Genomic DNA, 20129 nt, shown 5'->3' on the forward strand with positions numbered 1-20129 from the left:
TCCTGCAGACATCCTGCAGCACCAGAGTTACTGGAGTACCAAGAGTCCCTACATATCACAAACATGCAGTTAGACCAACGTGTATCAAACAGTTTGTTTCACTGTGGTATTCACAGGTAACTTAGGCATGTGGTTTTTGTAACTTTGTATTTATATTAAAAGGAAATGGTTTAGAAGCCTACTGTGGTAAAAAGCTGTGGTCTAACAGTCCTCAGCTAATCACCCATTCTCATCACAGCCCACCTCCTCTGAACCAGTTAGGACTGGTTCAGTTTATCGGGTTTTTCCACTATGTAACCAAATTTTCCTGTAAGCAAACACCCCAGCACCCAGAAGCCTTAAAAATCCACTTTTCCTCTTATTAAAGCTAAATAAGTAAGAATTAAAATCTTAGTAGGAGCAGTATATGTTTGTATAAAAATGTTCAGGGACATTTGAGCTGTTGAACCATGTAAAACCTGTAAACAAGCATTTGAAAAAACCCCTGAAACTGAGAGGTGATGGTTTAGGATTGCACGTAGGCAAGGGGTTTGCTGTGTTTTCTCTCTGTTTTTCTGAACTGCATGGACAATATCTTTCATTTTGTGTAGGAGACACAAAGGGTGCATTCTGGGATTATATAGTGAGAGATCTTGGTTCCTTAATGCAGTCAAGCATTTGTCTAGCAGAGATAGAGGAGATCCAGGTAAAATCCATGATGCTACTGAAATCTACATTTACTGCATTCCAAAAACATCATTTCAGCTGTTTTGTTTCACCTTGATTGGAACCAAACTTTAACAAATAATAGCATGGGATCACAGGTATTTCTTAGAGTTTGACTGAAGACTAGAAATCAGATTTCTTCCCATTGAAGAGTAACATGACATTTAAGGCAGTAATTAGTTGCTTTGGCTTCAATATGCAGATTCTAACATAGCTTGTAAGCTGTGCCATTAGAAAATAGTTGTGATTGTTAGAACTCAGCCTGGTATGTTTTCCTTCCCTTATGATGGTATGAGCCGTAGGAGGCAGTCCTGTTGTAACATTTCCCCTTGGCTTGGCTTAGCTGTTTTACAAAGCTTAGCTTTCTGTTTTATATCAGAAAATATGTAACAAACTAGTATTTATTGTTCTGTGTAGAAATGTTCCTATTGACACATTGAAACCCAGAAAAGTGATGTTTTAAGGACCTTTAATTTCCTGAGAAATTTATATGAACAAAGAAATTAATCAGGTTTTTATGAACAGAGAAATTAATCATCTTTGTACAGGCTGTGGAAATGCTGGATAACAAACACAGGTCTCATAAAGACAGCTGGAGGAAAGCTTTTATTGCCATCATCATTACAGACACAGTGAGTGTAAATGCTGCAGAGGCATATCTCCAAAACCTAGGGCAGTGTTTTGCCCAAAATCAAACAAGTGATTTATTCCAGTATGTCTACTTCCTATTTTTCCACATAAATTTGAAAGGAATTTATTTGTGGAACTGGGAGATTAAGGGTCCAAAGTTTTTGAGAATTTTTCTTCCTTTATGAAAATGCTTTATCTGAGCTTCACATTTGCAGTTTTGCTCAATTTTAAAAGGTGTCTTTAAACAAGGTGATGTTTGTGATCATTGTGATTGTGTTTTGTTTTTTTTTTCTAATTACATTGTGCCGATTTTCATGTCACAGTGCTGGTGGATTTCTTGAATTTCTGCATGTGTGCACCTTAAAATTACTTTTATTCTCATCTGACTTCTTAATTCAAAATTCTTTTGATCACTTTTTAAAGTTTTGTTTAACTGTCTCTTAAAGTACACCACTTCAGAATAATTAATTCCTGATTTGTTGGATACATGAGAGTTGCAATAAATCACTGAAACTAAAAATAAACCAAATCTGTGAATTTACTGCAAAGGAATGCTCCTATTTAAGACTTAAATGTGGTGACAAAACACATCTGTGGTTTGTATGTCAAAAGCTCTGTTATACCCCTAAGCTTCTGGATGCATAGCTATTTTTGACATTTTTCCTCATTTTGCAATATGGACTTGGATTAAAATGCATCGTTCCTGTTGCCTATCTTTATTCAATATTCAGAAAAAAATTAGAAAAACTGGACTGATATAAAAACAGTAGCTGTAAAGCAAAATGAACCTTTATGCACTAATACCAAAAAAATTATTTTTGAATTTTTTTTTTTTGCTGTTACATCTGACACCAGGAGCAGGAGAATCTATATGGATAAGCATATGGCAAAGTAAATTGAAGATCAATTTGTAGCCCTTTCTTAAAACAGCATTTATGCTTTCTTTTCTTGGTGCTTGGTTGAAGTCCACATTCTGTAGATGAAGAAGAGTATAATAAGATAGTACATGGAGCTCTTCAGAAGAAGGATCATGTATACTAAATATGCTGCCCTGTGCATTAACTGATCTGTAACAAATATAAGACAGAAAAAAAACTTGTTTAATGTCAATGTTGTATAGCATCCTAAAAAAATGGATAGAAATGGAACAATGTAGTCAGTTTACTGGTGCAATTACATTGACAGCGGCGCACAGCATAAACACTTACAAGATCTGCTTTGTTCTTTAAATGCATTTGCACTGCTAATGAGTTCTAGACTTAGTGGGTTTCTTAGCACTAAAACTAACTCTCAGTGTCACTGGGTTATTATTCCTTGTAAAGACAAGAGCATAACTGTAGTGCTTCCAGCACTTGGTATGATGTTTAAATCCTTTTGTGTTGTATTTCTTGAGGATAACTGCTCATGAGTCTTCCTAAATATCATTCAAGCCAAAAAAATATTTCTTTGTCCAAAGTTCTGGGCAATTGCTAGGCTGATGTAGCATCAGCTGAAGTGTTTAACTACTCCAAGTGTTAAAACGTGGTGCTTAATGCAGGGTAATAATCTAGCAGCCCGAATAGCATCTGTAGCATCTTAATAAAGCTTCCTGTTAAGGGTAGGAGAGCCCCTTATAAGAAATTAGTTAAGAGTAGTGCTGAAAGATTTTTGAGTTGCTGACCCCAGACTTGAAAGATTTCCTATATACTACTAAGAAAGATAATTTTTGTGATGTTCAGATCATATGTAGCAATATCTCACTCTTGCATGACATGCATCACTCCCCACATTTTAACACATTAAATTACCTCTATAAAAAACTGCTTTGCATTCCTCTTCCTGAGGAGCAGTCTTCACAGAATCTACTGGAAAGAGAGTTTAAATGCCACAGTTAATCTTATTTTCATTTTAACAAAGATGAATTGAGAAACAGGGTAAAAAGAGGTTGTACAGGAATGAGGCTGGGAAAATGGGAAGTTAGTATTAAATGAAAAAAAAAAACCAAAACAGAGCCTTAAGATTAGTCTGCAAAGCAGATATTCACAAGTAGGGTTCATTTGTAGAGAGAATCTGAAGAGGAGAAATACTCAAAGAAGTGGCTGGGTATTTGTTGCCATTAAGTGGGAGATGTATCTTTGCCCTTTGTCCATTGGGCTATTCCTTGGCAAAGTCTCTTATTTGGAACAGGAGTCAGTTTGACCACCTGACCTTGACAGTGAAGAAGCTCAAGTCCATTTTCTTTCACTATCCACTGCTATCAGAAAGGCAGAATAATTTATGTTGGAAGAGACTTCAGTTAATATGTTAATATGTTAATAGTTGTTCAACAGCAAAGAATAATATTGAGGAGTGAATGATCTTAACTTTCCCTTCTGGGAATCTTGGTGCTGGTTTTTTTTCTCTAAAACATACCCTTTTTGTTCTTGAAGTAGCAACTTTGAGTTTGTTCTTGTTTGTGATGTTTGTATGCATTGATACAAACATTATAGACATTTATGTTGCTCCTCTAAATACATCCTCCATCTAAATAAAGTATATTTTTGTCAGAATATATTTTTAAGGTTGAAACATAATTGTTGTTTATGGCCATGCTTTCACGCATTGGAGTTAGGTTAATTTATAGTGAGTTAAGCAGAGGTGGGTATGGAGAGAAGATGAATCTAAATCAATTTAGACCATTTTTCTTATAGATGATTTAAACAATTTGCATTGGGTATAAGTTACTTTTTCTTTAAAGCTGCATTGTCTTTCAGATTTAGCTTTGCATAATCAATCTTTCCACAATTAAAACAAAATCTTATTTCTATACATGGCTGTTAACTTACTATTTCTGAATTGTGGGTAGTATTTTTAAACTTGTTTTACATCCTCAATAATCTCATTTTTTAACTCCTTCGTTTTTTATAGCTGTGATAATGCCAGGGGGTGTCAGAGGGACTTACAGCTGTAAGCTATGAGAGGTAGTACTGTTTCCAGAAACTTCTGTAAGATGGAAAGTAACATACATGTTTCAGTGCAGAGCTGTTGAAGCTGACCTAGTTTACACCTGATGAGATTCATTATTTAAAACCACTATGATTTCTGTTACAATGGGATGCTTATTTAGGGACCATAACACAGGCTGAGTTACTTTTCTTAGCAAAACTTTGGGTAGTCTCTCCAGCTCTGTACTTTAGTTATTGTGGCTAGGAGTACAGATGTCTTCTTCAGTAAGAGAAAGCATTATTACTCTAATTTTATTGTAAAGAAAAATGCTTATCATAGTACATCAAATTACATTTTTAATGTGTGGAATATACCTTGTGTTGGCAGTGAAGCCTTTTTCTCTTCATGCTCATATTTGCAGTAGTATTTCTTGTCTTCATTCTCTGCTGGCACAGTTAACCAACTGGCAATTGAGTATTCATCCTCTTTTGTGGACTGCCAAGTGTCACCTTTTACTACGTTGTCTGTTACCTCCTTTTCATCATCAGTCCATGTCACTCTAATAACTTCTGGGTAGAATTTCTCAATAAGGCAAACATACATTATCTGATTTTCATGTTTTTTCTGGAGGATTTCAGAGTTTGTAGGTGGAGAACTTCCTTTTTCTGGATTGGTTATGGGAGGAAGGAAAGTAACAAAAATTAACAAAACAGAGAGTTGGAAGATCAGTAGTGTACAGCAAATAAATACACAGCCAAAAATACAAATTCTGAAGAGCAACAAAATGCCTTATTAACAAATATTAATATGATTGTAACAAATGTAAATGCTCTTTTGAGAAACATTAAGAAACTGAAATACTGTTGAATATATCAATAGCTGTTAATCTCACTTAAAACTGAGTTAGAAATCTTAAGGTGGCTATATCCCATAATCTTCCAAGCAGTATTGCTGTCAGAAAGTGTATTTGCTTGTTCAAGTCTCAGACAATTATTAAAAAAATAACAATAATTCCTGTATGAGCCTAATTTATACCATAAGAGGAATTTAATATTGCTTTAGAATATTTATGCAAAAACAAGTACATTAAGATTTTGTCCACAGATTATTAAACACAGACCACCTACCTTTAAAATCTTATCAGTCTTGTGTCCCCAGTATAAGCCCCCACTGCTATATAACCAAGATCTGCTATATCTATTAATTTTTTAGAAGCCAATATTAATTTTGTGATATTTTTTAGGGGGTGAGGGAAGAGAAGACAACAATGACTGCTCTGTTTTTAAGGCATTCCATGTATTTGCCAGGTGAAGATTTTTATCAAGACAGAAAAATGGAGTTACAAAATGCCCTAGACACCAAAGACTGTCAATGCCATTCTGCCATACTAGATCTGTTTAAATTATTGAAATAACACATCTGAAAATGAAAAACCAAAACTGAACTAAAGCAGAAGAACATGCTATAGCTGGATAACACATCTAAACAGCATATCTAACCAGAGTTGTCTGCATAGGTGTTGTGCTTTGGGAAACATGCTCAGTATGAATATACATGAATTTTTTTTAAATTAAAAGTGAGCTGTTTCCACAAGCCTATTTGACATAATCTCCATTTATTTTGCCTCTCTGGATTAAACATGCATGCTCTCTGGATTAGGAGGAGACAAAATAATCCAGATTTTGTCCACACTGAGATACGTTTTGCTATTATTTAAGTGGAAAGTAAGTTTAAGGGTCTGATTTAAGTAAACATAAGCTTCTGCAGTGAGTGCATAGGCAGTGCTCACTGGCAATTATTTCTGTCTATGCTTAACTGAAAGTGAAGGCTGAATACAGCTTTCAAAACTGACTTTTGTTGCACAGAATGTACTGCTTAAAACTATTTTTTAAGGCAGCAGAGACATTTAAGGTGTTCCCTTATCCCACTTTTTCTCTTGAATTCCTATGTAAATCTCTGCCACTGACTTTGAGCAAGGAGATGTATGAGGTTTAAGTTGTGGTGTGACTGACTGGTGCAGTTTTAATATATTGGGAGAAAATTCATTACTATAAATGCATTTTTGCCAAAAAAGCTTCCACTTTTCTTTAAATGATCTAGCTGTTGTAAAGAAATCTTCCACATTGCATTCTCCCTGAAACAACTTTCTGATTCTTTGAAATATTTCAGTCTTGGTGATTAAAGAGAAAGATGACCCATCTGCCTTCAAAAGGGTGTCTACCTCCCTTATATTAAGATTTTCCTTCATTTTAGAGCTGTCATTTAAATGACAATGTGGGCTGAGTTATGTTGCACCAGAAATAAAGTTGCTGACAACTTTGTAGCTCACTAACATTAATCTAGGAGTTATCTTCTTTATGTGTTAGTCCTCCCAAGAATGGAAGATTAAAGTAATTTCTAAAATTATGTATTTGTTCCAGAGTTGTATATCTTCACACGATCACGAAGTAGCTCTTGTCCCAGTCACACTGCTCTCTGCAAAGCTTCATGACTATTTTAGAGGTTTCATTTAGATTTTCAGAATTTAGTAAGTTGTTCTAACTAATTTCAGTACATAAAATAGCTTAGTTTACATTCTCTTAGGATATCAAGTCAAAATGGAGAGGTGGGAGAGATTCTTCCAACTGCTAGTTCATCAAGCTCATTTTAGAGACTTCTGTTATGATGGAATAATTTCCATTTCTGGAATTGTCAATGTCATTTCATTTACTGCAAAAACACCCTAGGTTCATAGCTTACATGAAACACTTAAATCATACCACAATACTGAGGAAACACATTGCTTGAATAATTGCAGCTGGTGTGCATGCATTGAAGTGTCTCATATATGTATATGGGTAAATGGATGACAGTGGAGAATGGAAAAATTAAGCTTTGCATCTATCTGTCTATCTATCTATCTATCTATCTATCTATCTATCTATCTATCTATCTATCTATCTATCTATCTATCTCTTTACCTGCCTGCCTACCTACCTACCTACCTACCTACCTATCTACCTACCTACCTACCTATATCTTTTTATGTGAGAAAAAAATTCTTTGTATGTATGTTTCTGAAATCAAAGGATGAAAACCTGTAGAACTGGCTGTAGGTTTTGATGTATTTTCAGGCTGATCTGCAAAGTCTTTGATGACAGCAAAGTTTACACTGGCTTTTCTGGGCAAATTATCTGATTCTTTCTGAAGATTTTTAAAGCAATGAACTTGCACTTGTCTGTCAGTTATGATTCAGCTAAACATTGAAAAATTTGGTTTACCTTGTTAGACAGTTTTCTAGGACAGGTTTTAAGAGGTATATAGGTATTCCTTTTTCAAATAAAATATAGGTATGAGCAGATATTTCTTAAGCTAACATTTGTCTTTTCTCTCATGTAACAATGCAGTGAGGCTGTAAAGCATTGCTCAAACAAAATCCTGGAGTTAGGTTCATAACTGATGAGCTATTAAAAATTAAGTTCAAATTATATTTTTATATATATTAGCTATAAAAAGTTTTCTTAATTAAATTCCTCTACAGTTTCTTTATATGTATCTATAAATAAGATTTATAAATGAGGTCACTGTGTTCTTAAACTGAAATTTTAATTCTCACTACTTGGATGAACCCATAAAATTTTGTACTGACACTCAAAGCTCCTCTGTTCCACTTCAAGCCAGTGGGACATGAGGGCGCCCAGCACACTCAGCTCATAAACAGCATTCTAGTCCTGCTTGACAGTTACTTCAAGGATTATAACTGGTAACAATACAGTATAGTCCTGACCTATGGTGAGCCTTTCCAGATACCTTAAAGAGCTGTCAGCCTTCTTTTCAAAGCTTTCCAAATACAAAACTTTTAAAAACGTAAGACTGTGAAAAAACTTGCTAGAGACAATGAGTTTTGCACCAGAACCAAATGCCAAATACCCACTCACACTGGTACATTCCTTAACAGAAACAGCTGTCTGAAGGATGGAATGATGTACAAAGAGACCTGGACAAGTTCAAGAATTGGATCCATGAGAATTTCATAAGGTTTAACAAAATCAAGTGCAAGGTGCTGCACCTGGGTGGGGGCAACTCCTGGGGTCAACACAAGGCTGAGGGATGAACAGATTGAGAGCAACCCTGCCAAGAAGGACCTGGGGATGCTGGTGGATGAGAGGCTGGACATGACCCAGCCCATGTGCATTTGCAGCCCAGAAAGACAAATATGTTCTGGGCTGCATCCCAAACAATACAGCAAGGCAAGGGAGTGGATTCTGCCCCTCTAATTTGCTCTGGTGAGACCCCTCCTGGAGTGCTGAATCTAGCTCTGGGGTCACCAGCACAAGACAGATATTGATCTGCTGGAACAAGTCAAGAGGAGGCCAACACGTTGATCAGACCTCTCCTATGAGGAAAGGCTGAGAGAACTGGTATTGTTCAGCCTGGAGAAGAGAAGGCTTTGGGGTTGCCTAATTGCTCCTCTCCAGTACTTGAAGGGAGCTTGAAGAAAGGTGGAGAGACTTTTTTACAAGAGCATATAGTGATGAGACAAGGGGGAATGGCTTTAAACTTAGAGAGTACAGTTAGCTTAAATCTTAGGAACAAATTCTTCACTCTGAGAGTAGTGAGGCACTTGAACAGAGACTCCAGAATAGTTGAGGATGACCCATCCCTGGAAGTGTTTAAGGCCACATCGGATGGAGCTCTGAGCAACCTCATCTAGTGGAAAGTGTTCCTGGCCACAGCACTGGGGTTTAAACTAGATGATCTTTAAGGTCTCTTTTAACCCAAGCCATTCTATAGTTCTATGATTTTGGCCAGAAAAGTACCAGATTTAACAACTATAATATGAATAATAAGATTCTCTTGATTTGGCTTTGTGAAAGTAGGATATTTGGATTCAATCTTAGTTACTGCTGCTATTCACAAAGCCCTTATCCTAAGCCCTGGTTTTCTCAATTTCTTAATGATTTTAAGTTCTTAAATGTGAAGTAACTACAGCCCTTTTACTCTAATAATGAGTCAAAAGCCTTGGCTTCATAAAGAGGCCTCCAAATCCTACAGAATTAATGATGCTTGAAAATAATTTATTTTAATCTGTATATAGGAAAAGCATGGTAACTACCTGATTAGGTTGGTAGGTAGGTAGGTAGGTAGGTAGGTAGGTAGGTAGGTAGGTAGGTAGGTAGGTAGGTAAAAACAACATGCTTATCATGCCACAGATATTTCCATTGAAGTATAGGTATGATTTACTTAGTCCTTCCGGCATAAATCATTAAACCAATCTTTGCTTGATATATTAATATATGTTTATGTATTAACCAGGCTTAAAACACTTTGTAGCAGTACTTCCTCTGCCTTGTATTTGTACAGTTGTTCACTTCAGGATTATGGCATTTAAAGCACATGTGGGAAGTGGGAAAAATATTTTTGTCTGCTAATTTCCATTAAAATAAATGTCTCTGCAAGAAAGGCAAAAAAAAAGGATCACTTCTTCATTATGCAATTATTAAGTGGTAATTCACCATAATTAATACTGAATAATTAATTTGTTAAGTAGTTATTAAGTAATGAGAAGAACATTTGGAAGTACTTATTTATTTTTGATGCCAAAGTGTTGTGTATGTGACAAAATAATTATGAATAAGTTATTTCACTTTTTCTAGCTTACTTCAAAAAGATTTTTTTTTCAATGTGCATTGCATACTGCTCTTTGTATAAGAAAGAGGTTTTCTTTTTTTTATGCTTAATTCTCAGCTGCTTGATTCCCTGCTAATTCCTTCCGTACAGCTGGAAGAAAGAATAAGGTCTCTGAAAATGATTACAGACCATTTTCCACCAGATTCCTAGGAGAAGTATGATCAAAAGTGGCTTGAAATAGCTTCTTTTTAGGCATGCTTGTGATCCTAAACTACTGCATTACAAATACCACAAGGATGAATGTAGGAATGGTGAGTTGGGGAGTAAAATCCTGCGCAAGGAATGGTGCTTACTGAGGATCTAAGTGGGCTGAGTGACCTCTGAGATAGTATAATACTCATCTATATGACCACTCCAAGCTTAGTTATAGCTTATTGTATGAACAATATAAATATAACTTACAACTTACCTGAGACAATGAGTTTTGTACCGGAGCCAAACACCTTGTTGTAATAACCAGTCACAGTGAATAAAGCCTTTACAATATCAGTGTGGCTCAGTTGTGCTTACATAAGTACTCTTTAAAGAAAATCAGATTTGCTGTATAATCAATTTTTACACCCTAAGAAAGTAAAAAATGAGCAGTCACCTAAAACACCCCAAAAGTTAAAAATAAAAATGGAAAAAATGTGGAATTTTTGGAGGGCATATAAGTTGTTAAATGAACAGGATTCATCTCAACTAATTTGAGTCTTCTGAAAGATTAGGTGGACAGTGCAGATGGGGCACCTTGGCTCCATCTCTGCTTTCTGGAAACAGACAGCATCACCATAAGATTTATTTGATCAGATGTTGGCAAAGTAATTTGCTCTTAACATATCCCCATAAGATCACATGTAGAACTGGTGAACATTATTCAGAGATCTGGGGAGCATGAGACTACTGACCAATATTTTTTTACCAGTAACATGAAGCAAAGCTGCATCAATTGGAATCAAAAATCCCACTAAAGAGATACAACATTTTCAGCTGGCCAAAATTAGGCAAATTATTTTCATCTCAGATGCTTAGCTGAGCCAAATTACAGGCAAGTATCACAGAACCTAGTATTTACTTGAAGCAAAATATTTTGAATAGTAGCAATAAATGATAATAAGTAATTTCTGCAAAAGCTAGGAAAAGAGAGCAGCTTTTCAACTCTGGCTGTCTTAAAAGGTGCAACTTACTGTTCTGAGCATATGTCAGATGACTCTCTCATTTTCATTCATAGTCAGATACTGTCCTAAAGAAAAATGTTTTGCTTTTCAAAGGATATGTGTAACACAGAGGTTGCACATATTATTTTCAGAATTAACCAGGAATATTACAAAGGTCAAATGTGCATACTTAGAGATAAAAACCCTTTTTCTCTTCTCCAAATTCTGTCTTTGCCATATTTAAATTACTTTTTACATAGAAAATGATATTGAGATATGTTTCTTCTGCAATAGCTGTTGCGTTTCCCCCATTTAATGCATAAATACAGAACAATTACATTGTGTTCTGCAAATGGAAGTGGAAATGCAGTTTAAGGAGGAAATCCTGCAAAATATTCAGAACAGTTAGGATTAGGAAGAATTAAAATGGCAGAGCACTTCATGCCAGGCAATATCTAGCTGTATTGAAAAGCATTTCAGAAGTTGTCAAGTTTTACATTTTGTACTTACTTGAAACTCTTAAGTTTAGTTCCACTTCTAAATATTTTTGACCTGGGCGTCAGGGTCCCACAGTCTGATACTGGTTATCTATATCTCCTGCACTGCACTTTTCTCACATAGGCTACAGAAAAATCTCTCTGATTTAGAGGCTTGTATAAATCTTACTGAATGCTGTAGCTGAATTTTCAACACTGAATAGAGTGCCATTTCTAGAAATATTTTAGTTTTTGTAGTGAGTAAATAGTTCTGAAATTTTTTAATCAGCGGCATGGATAGAAAATATTTGAAATTTCTCTGTAACTCTCCTCAGCAGTTTGCAGTTTTACTTAATTACAGCCAACTTGATAATGTCATGTATTTTCTGAGTAACATACTGTAGACATTGCTATACGCTTTATACTGAAAACAACATTCATCCTTTTGATTGCATTGCTTCACCACAATAAAAAATAATACAAATGCAAAAGTAAACCAGTTGCTTTCAATAGGGCTAGGAACTAGAAATTTATTACACTCAGGGTATTTTTCTTCCCAATCAATTTAGACCAGAACAATTCTGTCAATTAGAAATTTTTCATTTCTCACATGCTGTTCTGGGAGTTAACTTTCAAGCAGTTCGCTTTTGTTTCCTAGAACAGGATTAAACCATCCCAATACTTAAATCTACCTGCCCAATTGGGGCACCATGCACAGTTCACAAACAAATTTGAATTATCAGGAGAAGTCAATTTTCCTCAGAGTCTTTCATTCTTGATTATCTAAAAACCTGAATGATTCTGTGAAAATCAGTTCAATGGTAATGGTACTTACCAGAGACTATTAGCTTCGTTCCCGTGCCAAAGTATTTGATCCAGGTGCTCCACACTGTGTTTTGACTTTGCAATAAGCTAGCATGCTCTCTTGATATACCATTGATGAAGAAAATCCCAATTTTCCCCAATCATCCATGGGAGTCTGCATGAAGACCTGGTCCTTGGCTGCTGGGAGGCCATTGGGAATTTCAGATGTGCATCTGGATGTTCATCAAATAGCTAATGTCCTTCAGAGAAAATATCTTTCCTGAAGTTTTACAAATTTATTAGATAACTCCTCCACTTAATGTCTTAGAATTAGATTATGTTTTTTTCTTCAATTTTAGACAGCAAATCAGAATATAGAATTCTACATGTAAAAAAACCACATATCCTCAGATTTTCATTCTGCTCTTTCCAAAGGTGTACACCTGCAATTACCTGACATCAAGTACTACTTGCATGGAGTTCATTTTTCATTGTCTGAACAAAGAAGAGGGAAAGGAGGGAGAGCCAGCACCAAAAGCATTGTGAAGGTGTCTCTGTGCTGCGTGTTGCATTATCTTGCCCCAAGTAGGTGGTTATTGTCTGCCCATCTCTTGGATGGCAGATGTGCTACAGCAGCTCACTGGCAGCTCTTTATATACTAACTGGTGGGAGAAGGAGGCTTTTCCTTGTGCAGTTTTTTTTATAAAACACCCCAAGATAACATCAGAGGAGTCACTACTACTGTCAATCAAAGAGCCTGCATGCTTAGTTTGGCATTTAAAATAAACTGAGTTAGAGTACTTCTGGGATCTCTTGTAGCATATTGGCTGCAAAATTATGTTGAGAAATTATATTTATGGCAAGAGGGAGGAACTAGAGGGTGAAGGTTTTTCAGCTGAAGTAGGTATAAAAACCCCAGTGGTCTACTTTGAAGTCTTCTGGACAGAAACATCTTAATCACAACCACCAATCAAGGGCAGGAGTGATGTAGACAAAATGATTTTTCCTGCCATGCTCTTAGACATGCAGTGAAGGAAACCACCTATCTTGGTTCTGGCCAGACAGGGTTAATTTTTGCAGTAGACAGGAGAGTGCATGGCTGGGATGCACAAGTTATTCTACATCACCTCACCTTATTGCTGGATGTGGGGGAAGGGAGTCTCTTCTGGGGGAGAAGGGGTTCCTTCTGGTCAAGTACATGTGGCAGAGGGAACTGTTGGATAATGCTGGTTCCAGGCTGGAGGGAGCAGCCAGCTAATGCCAGTTTTAAGCAATTACGTGGGAACTGTATTTTATGTTGCACTTCATTATTAACATTGTTCCTGTTATTGTTTGCTTTCTTATATTATTGCTGTTTCCATGGCAGACTTACTTGGTGTCATGGTTTAGGAATGGTACTCCCCAGTACCATTCATCAACTTGGATGAAATGTTGAGAGAAAAACAGGTCTGTCCAGAGCTGGTTGAAAATAAATTTGACCCAGGCATTTATTATATTAAGTATGGAGCCACTGTTTACAATTTTGCTTGATCTATTCATTTGGTTGTGGTACCTAACTCTATATATATTCCTGTATCTGCTCCTTACAATGATCTTTTTCAGAGCAGGGAGAAGAATCAGGGTTGCTTTGTTGATGTATTGGGGAATATTAGCTAATGACATGACAACATCAAGGTCAATAAGGGACATTTGATATGTGTATTCAGTGTTGCTCTCCTACCCTTACCTTGGGCACAACCTTTGGGGGTATGCTAATTGTCATAGCCAGTATGTGGAAGGAAAAGGAGAGGCCAATTTTCCCAAGATTTTCACCTTCTTTTCCTGCTTCAGGCGTGTTACAACAGTTTGTGAGAATTTTGAATTTCCCTTGGATGTTTAAGAAAGCATGTTCTTGTTGCAGTCTGCCAGGTCCCCTCAGTGTGATCCACACCAAGCATTAGTGTGTTGGTTTAAAAAAACAGCTGGAAAATTAAACTCAATTTAAGATTCTCTTCCCCCACCACCCCCCCACCCCCAACCTCCTCTTAGGAGAGACTAAAAGAGATTCTGAGTTAAAGAAGTATTTACTTGAGAAAAAACATGAATGAAATAAGAAAAGTGAACCGTAACTATATTAAAGTACACAAAACAAATGTGATTTACATACAGAAGGTTATTCACGAAGCAAGACCCTACACAACCTGAGACAAAGAAGAAAGTGAGGCCTGGTTTCTCCTCCTGTGCACTGGGCCACATGGCACCTGGGAAGGTAGTCTGAATGGGAGCTATGCTGCTGAAAAACACTGGCTCCATCAGTTGCAGCAGTAGTCCCAATGCTGGGGTCTCCCTTTCCCCAGGGCAGTGGTTGTCCCATGGTGGTCCTAATGGGCACTGCAGCTTGCATTGGAGTTCTCAGCAGCTGCAGAATTAACAGCAACAATAGCAGTACCTGTGGCAGCAGCAGCGTTTACCCCTTTTGATTTTCCAATGGCCATGTATTTAAGGGAGCAGTTTATCCTTTCCCATGGCCAAGGTGAGACTGACTGCTTCCAGCTTCTGATGTTTCAGCATTTTCTGCTGCAACCAAGCTCCCACTATGATGTGAATGGTATGGAATTAAACAATGTTAGAAACTCCACCCCATTTTTTTAACTCTGTACCCAGGACAACCCCTGCAGGAAAATTTTCAAGGATAAATGCCTCTCCAGTTTACAGTGGGCAAGTGTTCAGAAAAAATAGGAGGGCTGATGTTACTTCTGATCCTCTTGAATGGACTTCCAGTTCATGTTTACAAGAACTGAGAAAGGAGTACTATAACTAGAACTAGAAGGGCCTCTAGCCAGGTTGAGAAAAGGGATAATCAGATCTATTGGACTGCAAATCTGATAGGCTGACACAAGAGTGTAAGCCTTTAATTGACACTGGCACACAATGTACCCTGGTGCCATCAAGACCTTTAGGGGCAGAATCTATCTCTATTACTGGGGTGACAGGGGGATCCCAACAGCTGACAGTACTGGAAGCTGAGGTGAGCCTGACTGGGAACAAAAGGCAAAAAGACTCCATTCTGATTGGTCCAGAGGCCCTGTGTGTCCTTGGCATAGATTACCTTGGGATAGTGTTTTTCAAGGACCCAAGAGGGCATTCTTGGGCTTTTGGGATAGCTGCTGAGGAGACAAAGGAAATTAGCCAACTGAATACCTTGCCTGGTCTCTCAAAGGACCTTTCTGCTATGGGACTGCTGAAGAACAACAGGTGCTTATCACACCCACAACAGTACATCATCAACAATACTGCACCAAGCGGGACTCTGTGATCCACATCCATGAGACGATTTTTGAACTGGAGAGCCAGGGAATGGTCAGCAAGATTCACTCACCTTTTAATAGTCCCATATGGCTAGTATGTAAGTCCAATGGAGAGTGGAGACTGACAGCGGACTATCGTGGTCTGGATGAAGTCACACCACCCCTGAGTGCTGCTGTGAAGGACATGCTGGAACTTCAGTAGAAACTGGAGTCCAAGGCAGCAAAGTGGTGATACCATGGACATTGTTGTTATGTTTTTCTCCATTACTTTAGCAGCAGAGTGAAGGCCACTGTTTGCTTTCACCTGGAGGAATGTCCAGTACACCTGGAATGGACTCTCTCAGGGGTGGAAACAGCCCCACTATTTGCCATGGACTGATTTTATTGGAAAACACAAAGGCTGCAGAATATTTGCAATACACTGGTGACATTATTGTGTGGGGCAACACAGCAAAGGAAGTTTAAACAGAAGGGGAGGAAGAGCCCCCACCATTTAATCAGCTACCAGCAAATGAAAAGTGATCTCTTTACTGATGGCTCTTGCTGTATTGTAGGGATACACTGATAATGGAAAGCTGATGTATGGAGTCCTACGTGCTAAGCTGCAGAAGCTATTGAGGGACAAGGTGGGTCAAGTCTGTTTGCAGAGCAGAAAGCTGTCTAGCTGGACTTAGATATCCCTGAATGAGAGAAATGGTCAGTGTTCCACCTCTACACTGACTCGTGGATGGTAGCAAATGCTCTGTGCAGGTGGACGGAGAGATACAAAAAGAACAATTGTCAGTGCAGAGGTAAATGCATCTGGGCTGCTGAACTCTGGCAAGACGTCACTGGCTGGATAGGGAAGCTGGCTGGAGAAGTACATCATGTAGATGCACGAGTGCCCAAGAGTTGGCCACAACAACAGACAGGTGGAATGGGCTGCCAAAATTAAAGTGTCTGAGATGGATCTTGACTGGAAAGAATGCATTATTTCTGGCTCACTGGGCCCATGACCCTTCAGGTCAGCAGGGAAGAGATGCAGCATACAGATGTGTTCTTGATCAAGGGATGGACCTAATCATGGATATTATCTTCCAGATTATCTACAACTGGGAAACATGTGCTACAGTCAAGCAGGCCAAAAAGGTAAAGCCTCTGCGGTATCAGTAACCATGGTAGAAATATGCGGAGGTCTGGCAAATTGATTGTGTTGCACTCCTGCAAACCCATCAAGGCAAGTGCTATGTTCTTACAATGGTGGAAGCAACCATTGGATGGCTGGAGACATACCCTGTGCCTCATGCCACTGATAAGGCCACTGTCTTGAGCCTTGAAAATCAAGTTCTGTGGCAATGTAATGGGACTCATTCTAAAAATGGCCTCATAGACACCTGGGCGTAGAGAGCACAGTATTGAGTGAGTATATCATATTGCTTCTCATGCACCAGCCTCTGGGAATACTGAATGGTACAATGGACAATTAAAAACATATTAAAAGCAATAGGACCTTCAAACATTGGGATCTATGTTTAGCAGAGGCCACCTAGTTAATTAAAACTAGAGGCTCTACTAACTGAACTTGCCCTACACCATCAAAGTCTCCACATAACAGAGAAGGGGATAAACTCCCCATGGTACATATGAGGAATGTATGTTAGAGTAGACACTTTGGATTAGTCCTGCCTCAAGCAAAGGCAAAGCCATCCATGGGACTCTTTTTGGTGAAGGACCTGGGTGCATGTGGTGGGTAATGCAGAGGGATGGGGAAACACAATTTGTTCATCAAGGGGATTTGATTTTTGGGTAAGAACAGTCTGTAATGTTGAATTGTATAATATCAGTTGCTGAATGACGCTGCCACTGTATGCTATAACCATCATGGACAATGAGCATGGACTGCTCCAGATAAACCGGTCATGATCTCCTGATGCAGCTTGCAACCACCCAACAGCAAACCAGCCCTCCTGCCCTGGAAGACACCTAGGACAGATAGTCATGGACTATTTAGTCATGGACTATTTAGTCATGGACTAAATGAATTCAACAGACATTTTGGAGAGGTGGCCATTGGTTACAGAAATGATATGCTTCTGTATTTATATAGATATATGTATATATGTAGATAGCTAGAAGGTGTAGGATCTGAGTATGATGTAGATGGTATAGAATAAGGAATGGATAATGTCCTGGCTTCAGCCAAGACAGGGATAATTTTTGCAGTAGTCAGGAGGGGCACCTGTATTCTACACCACCTTTTGTCACTGCTGGAGGCAGGGGAAAAGGGGGCCTCTTTTGGTTGGGGTAGCATAGCAGAGGTTCGTGTTTTACATGGCTCTGTGTGGTGAGTTCTTGCGCATGAATCATTTGCCTCTTTCTTGTACAATCTCATTAGTACTGTTGTTGTTACTTTTCCTTTTATTACTGTATTGCTGTTTCTAGTAAATTGTTCTTATGTCAAACCATGATCTTTTCCTTTTGTGCCTTCAGCTCTCCTCTCTAGCTCACTGCAGGTAGTAGGTAAAAGAGGAAGTAGGAGTGAAGGAGCAGCACAAGGTTTGGAGTGATTCGGTGGGAACCCTTAATTGAGGAATACCATTCCTAAACCACGACCATTCTGTTTGTCTTAATATGAAATGGAGGAAGACGATGGTTATAAGCAGCACATCATTAGCTCTGGCAGGTAAGTGACCGTAAATCTCAAACTAAAACAGGTCTGTGTGGAATTTTGTGATAACTGAATTAGGGTAGACAGGACTTACATTATTTCGAACAGCTTACAGTTGTTTACAAGTACAGCAGGGAAGATTACATGGGGAAACTTTTTCTCAAAAGTGCTGAGCAGTGCAAGCATATCATTCCTACCACCAAGGTACTTCCTTCAGTGCGCTGTATTTCTTTTCTTCGTACTCTTTCCTATGGGAGAAAAGTGGCCAGACTAGAAGATTACTGCTTCTCTGTTTGCTCCCCTAAAGACTACCAGAATTATGCCATGGCTGTATAAACAGCACCAAATGAGCAGATAAGCGTCCAGTATTTATATGCTAAATTTTAAGGCAGTGAAGACTTCCTTTACCCCTAAAATAGTAGATGTGTGTTGAAGACAGGAGTTCTAATGATAAACCAGACTTTGAGAAGGACATTTATGTGGGGTTACCCACTCTTTTGGAGTAGGAGAAAAAAGGTTGGGCCTTCCAGCAGCTCACTCAGATGCAGTTGAAAAGACTGGTGGAGTGGCACAGTTTCAGCCTTGTGGTTCAGACATTGCCAGTGGGTTTTTTGCCTTGATGATCTGCATCTCTATCACAGTGAGGATCCCAGTAGGCACAGTAGTAAGCAGCAGCATCATCTGGAATTATATCTTTTATTGTAAGAACACATCGCTTCTGTACAGAACTTCTTTCGACCATGTATCTGTTTTCTTGAAAGCCATTTTCAATGGTAACTTTGCCTCCTGAAACAAACAGAAGCCTCTCAGGAGCTTCACCCTCCTTCTGCTTATACCAGTGTATGATGATGCCATCAAAATTTGCCTCTAATGTTTGAATTTCACATGTCATCCGTGCACTTTTTTGGAACTTGGTGATGGATATAGGACTCTGCTTGGGAATTTCCTGTGCAAATCCATCTAGGAAAGAGAAAAAGAGAAATTTTGTCATTAGCTGGAATTCAGGGATTTGGAAAGATGCCTGATGGCAAAGTGATGGGTGCCTGCAAGGAAAGGTAAGAAAATAAGGAAGTACTTACAAGACCAAGAAGCTGTGGCCACAAGCACTACCTGCAGCAGCATGTTTGCTTGTCACACTTCGCTTTCACTGAGATTCAGAGGAGGATGAAAGGGACTCCAAATTAGAATTGTGTTTTATGGAAGGAGGAAGTGGCTCTCAAATGGTCTTCAGTGATGAGTCTTTTGTGTGCAAGCAGGTGGGATGTCTTTGCAGAAAACCCTCTCCAGGCTGCCAAATATTAAAATTGGAAAGAAGGCTATAGTCCTGTCTGCTTTTCAAGTAAATATGGGAAAGGTTGATAAAACTTAAGGAGCGTAGCCTTATAAAACTCTAGTCAAAGTGACTGAGAACATGTTGCAAGGAAGAGCATGTCCAGATATTTATGGTGGAGTGAAGGTTTTAACCTGGAGGTTACTTTGGTGGGCAGTGAGTACCTACCTTGCCTGAGGGGTGCAGAGAGGTGCACAGTATCACAGCAAATGAGGACTGCCTTTTGCTGCTTCAGCTCAGTCACCTAGATGCAAGGTGCAGAAGTGTCCAGGGTGCCCTTGTGCCAGTACTGCCCTCCACCAAAGCTGAAGACCATCTACCTGCAGTGACTGCAGTGACTGCAGAATCTCAACTGTGATGAATTGCCTCTGGTTTAGGGTGTGGGAGGAAATACAGAGCCGCAGGATTTCAGTTTCATAGCTTAGCTGAGATGCAAACACTTCTTGGAGAAAAGACTGGAAAATAAAAGAGAACAGCTGTTGTCAACAGCCATTGCACAGAGATCTTGATGAATGGGTCTGATGCTGTGAGGTCTTCTCT

At 38.5% G+C, this 20129-nt stretch overlaps 1 protein-coding gene across 1 annotated transcript; it reads right to left on the bottom strand.

Annotated features, from left to right (window-relative positions):
• Positions 1-1178: 1178 nt before the first annotated feature.
• LOC120756286 (immunoglobulin kappa light chain) lies at positions 1179-19412 on the bottom strand. Its single transcript, XM_040072399.1, has 7 exons — positions 19339-19412; positions 18899-19219; positions 13253-13260; positions 10319-10352; positions 4614-4904; positions 3123-3179; positions 1179-2402 (listed from the first exon to the last, which is right to left on the bottom strand). The coding sequence occupies exons 1-7, from the start codon at positions 19379-19381 to the stop codon at positions 2269-2271; spliced, it is 888 nt and encodes a 295-aa protein (XP_039928333.1). The 5' UTR covers positions 19382-19412; the 3' UTR covers positions 1179-2268.
• Positions 19413-20129: the final 717 nt, after the last annotated feature.

Source organism: Hirundo rustica, chromosome 1 (assembly GCF_015227805.2).
Source record: "Hirundo rustica isolate bHirRus1 chromosome 1, bHirRus1.pri.v3, whole genome shotgun sequence".
In the NCBI taxonomy this organism is placed as follows: Eukaryota; Metazoa; Chordata; class Aves; order Passeriformes; family Hirundinidae; genus Hirundo; species Hirundo rustica.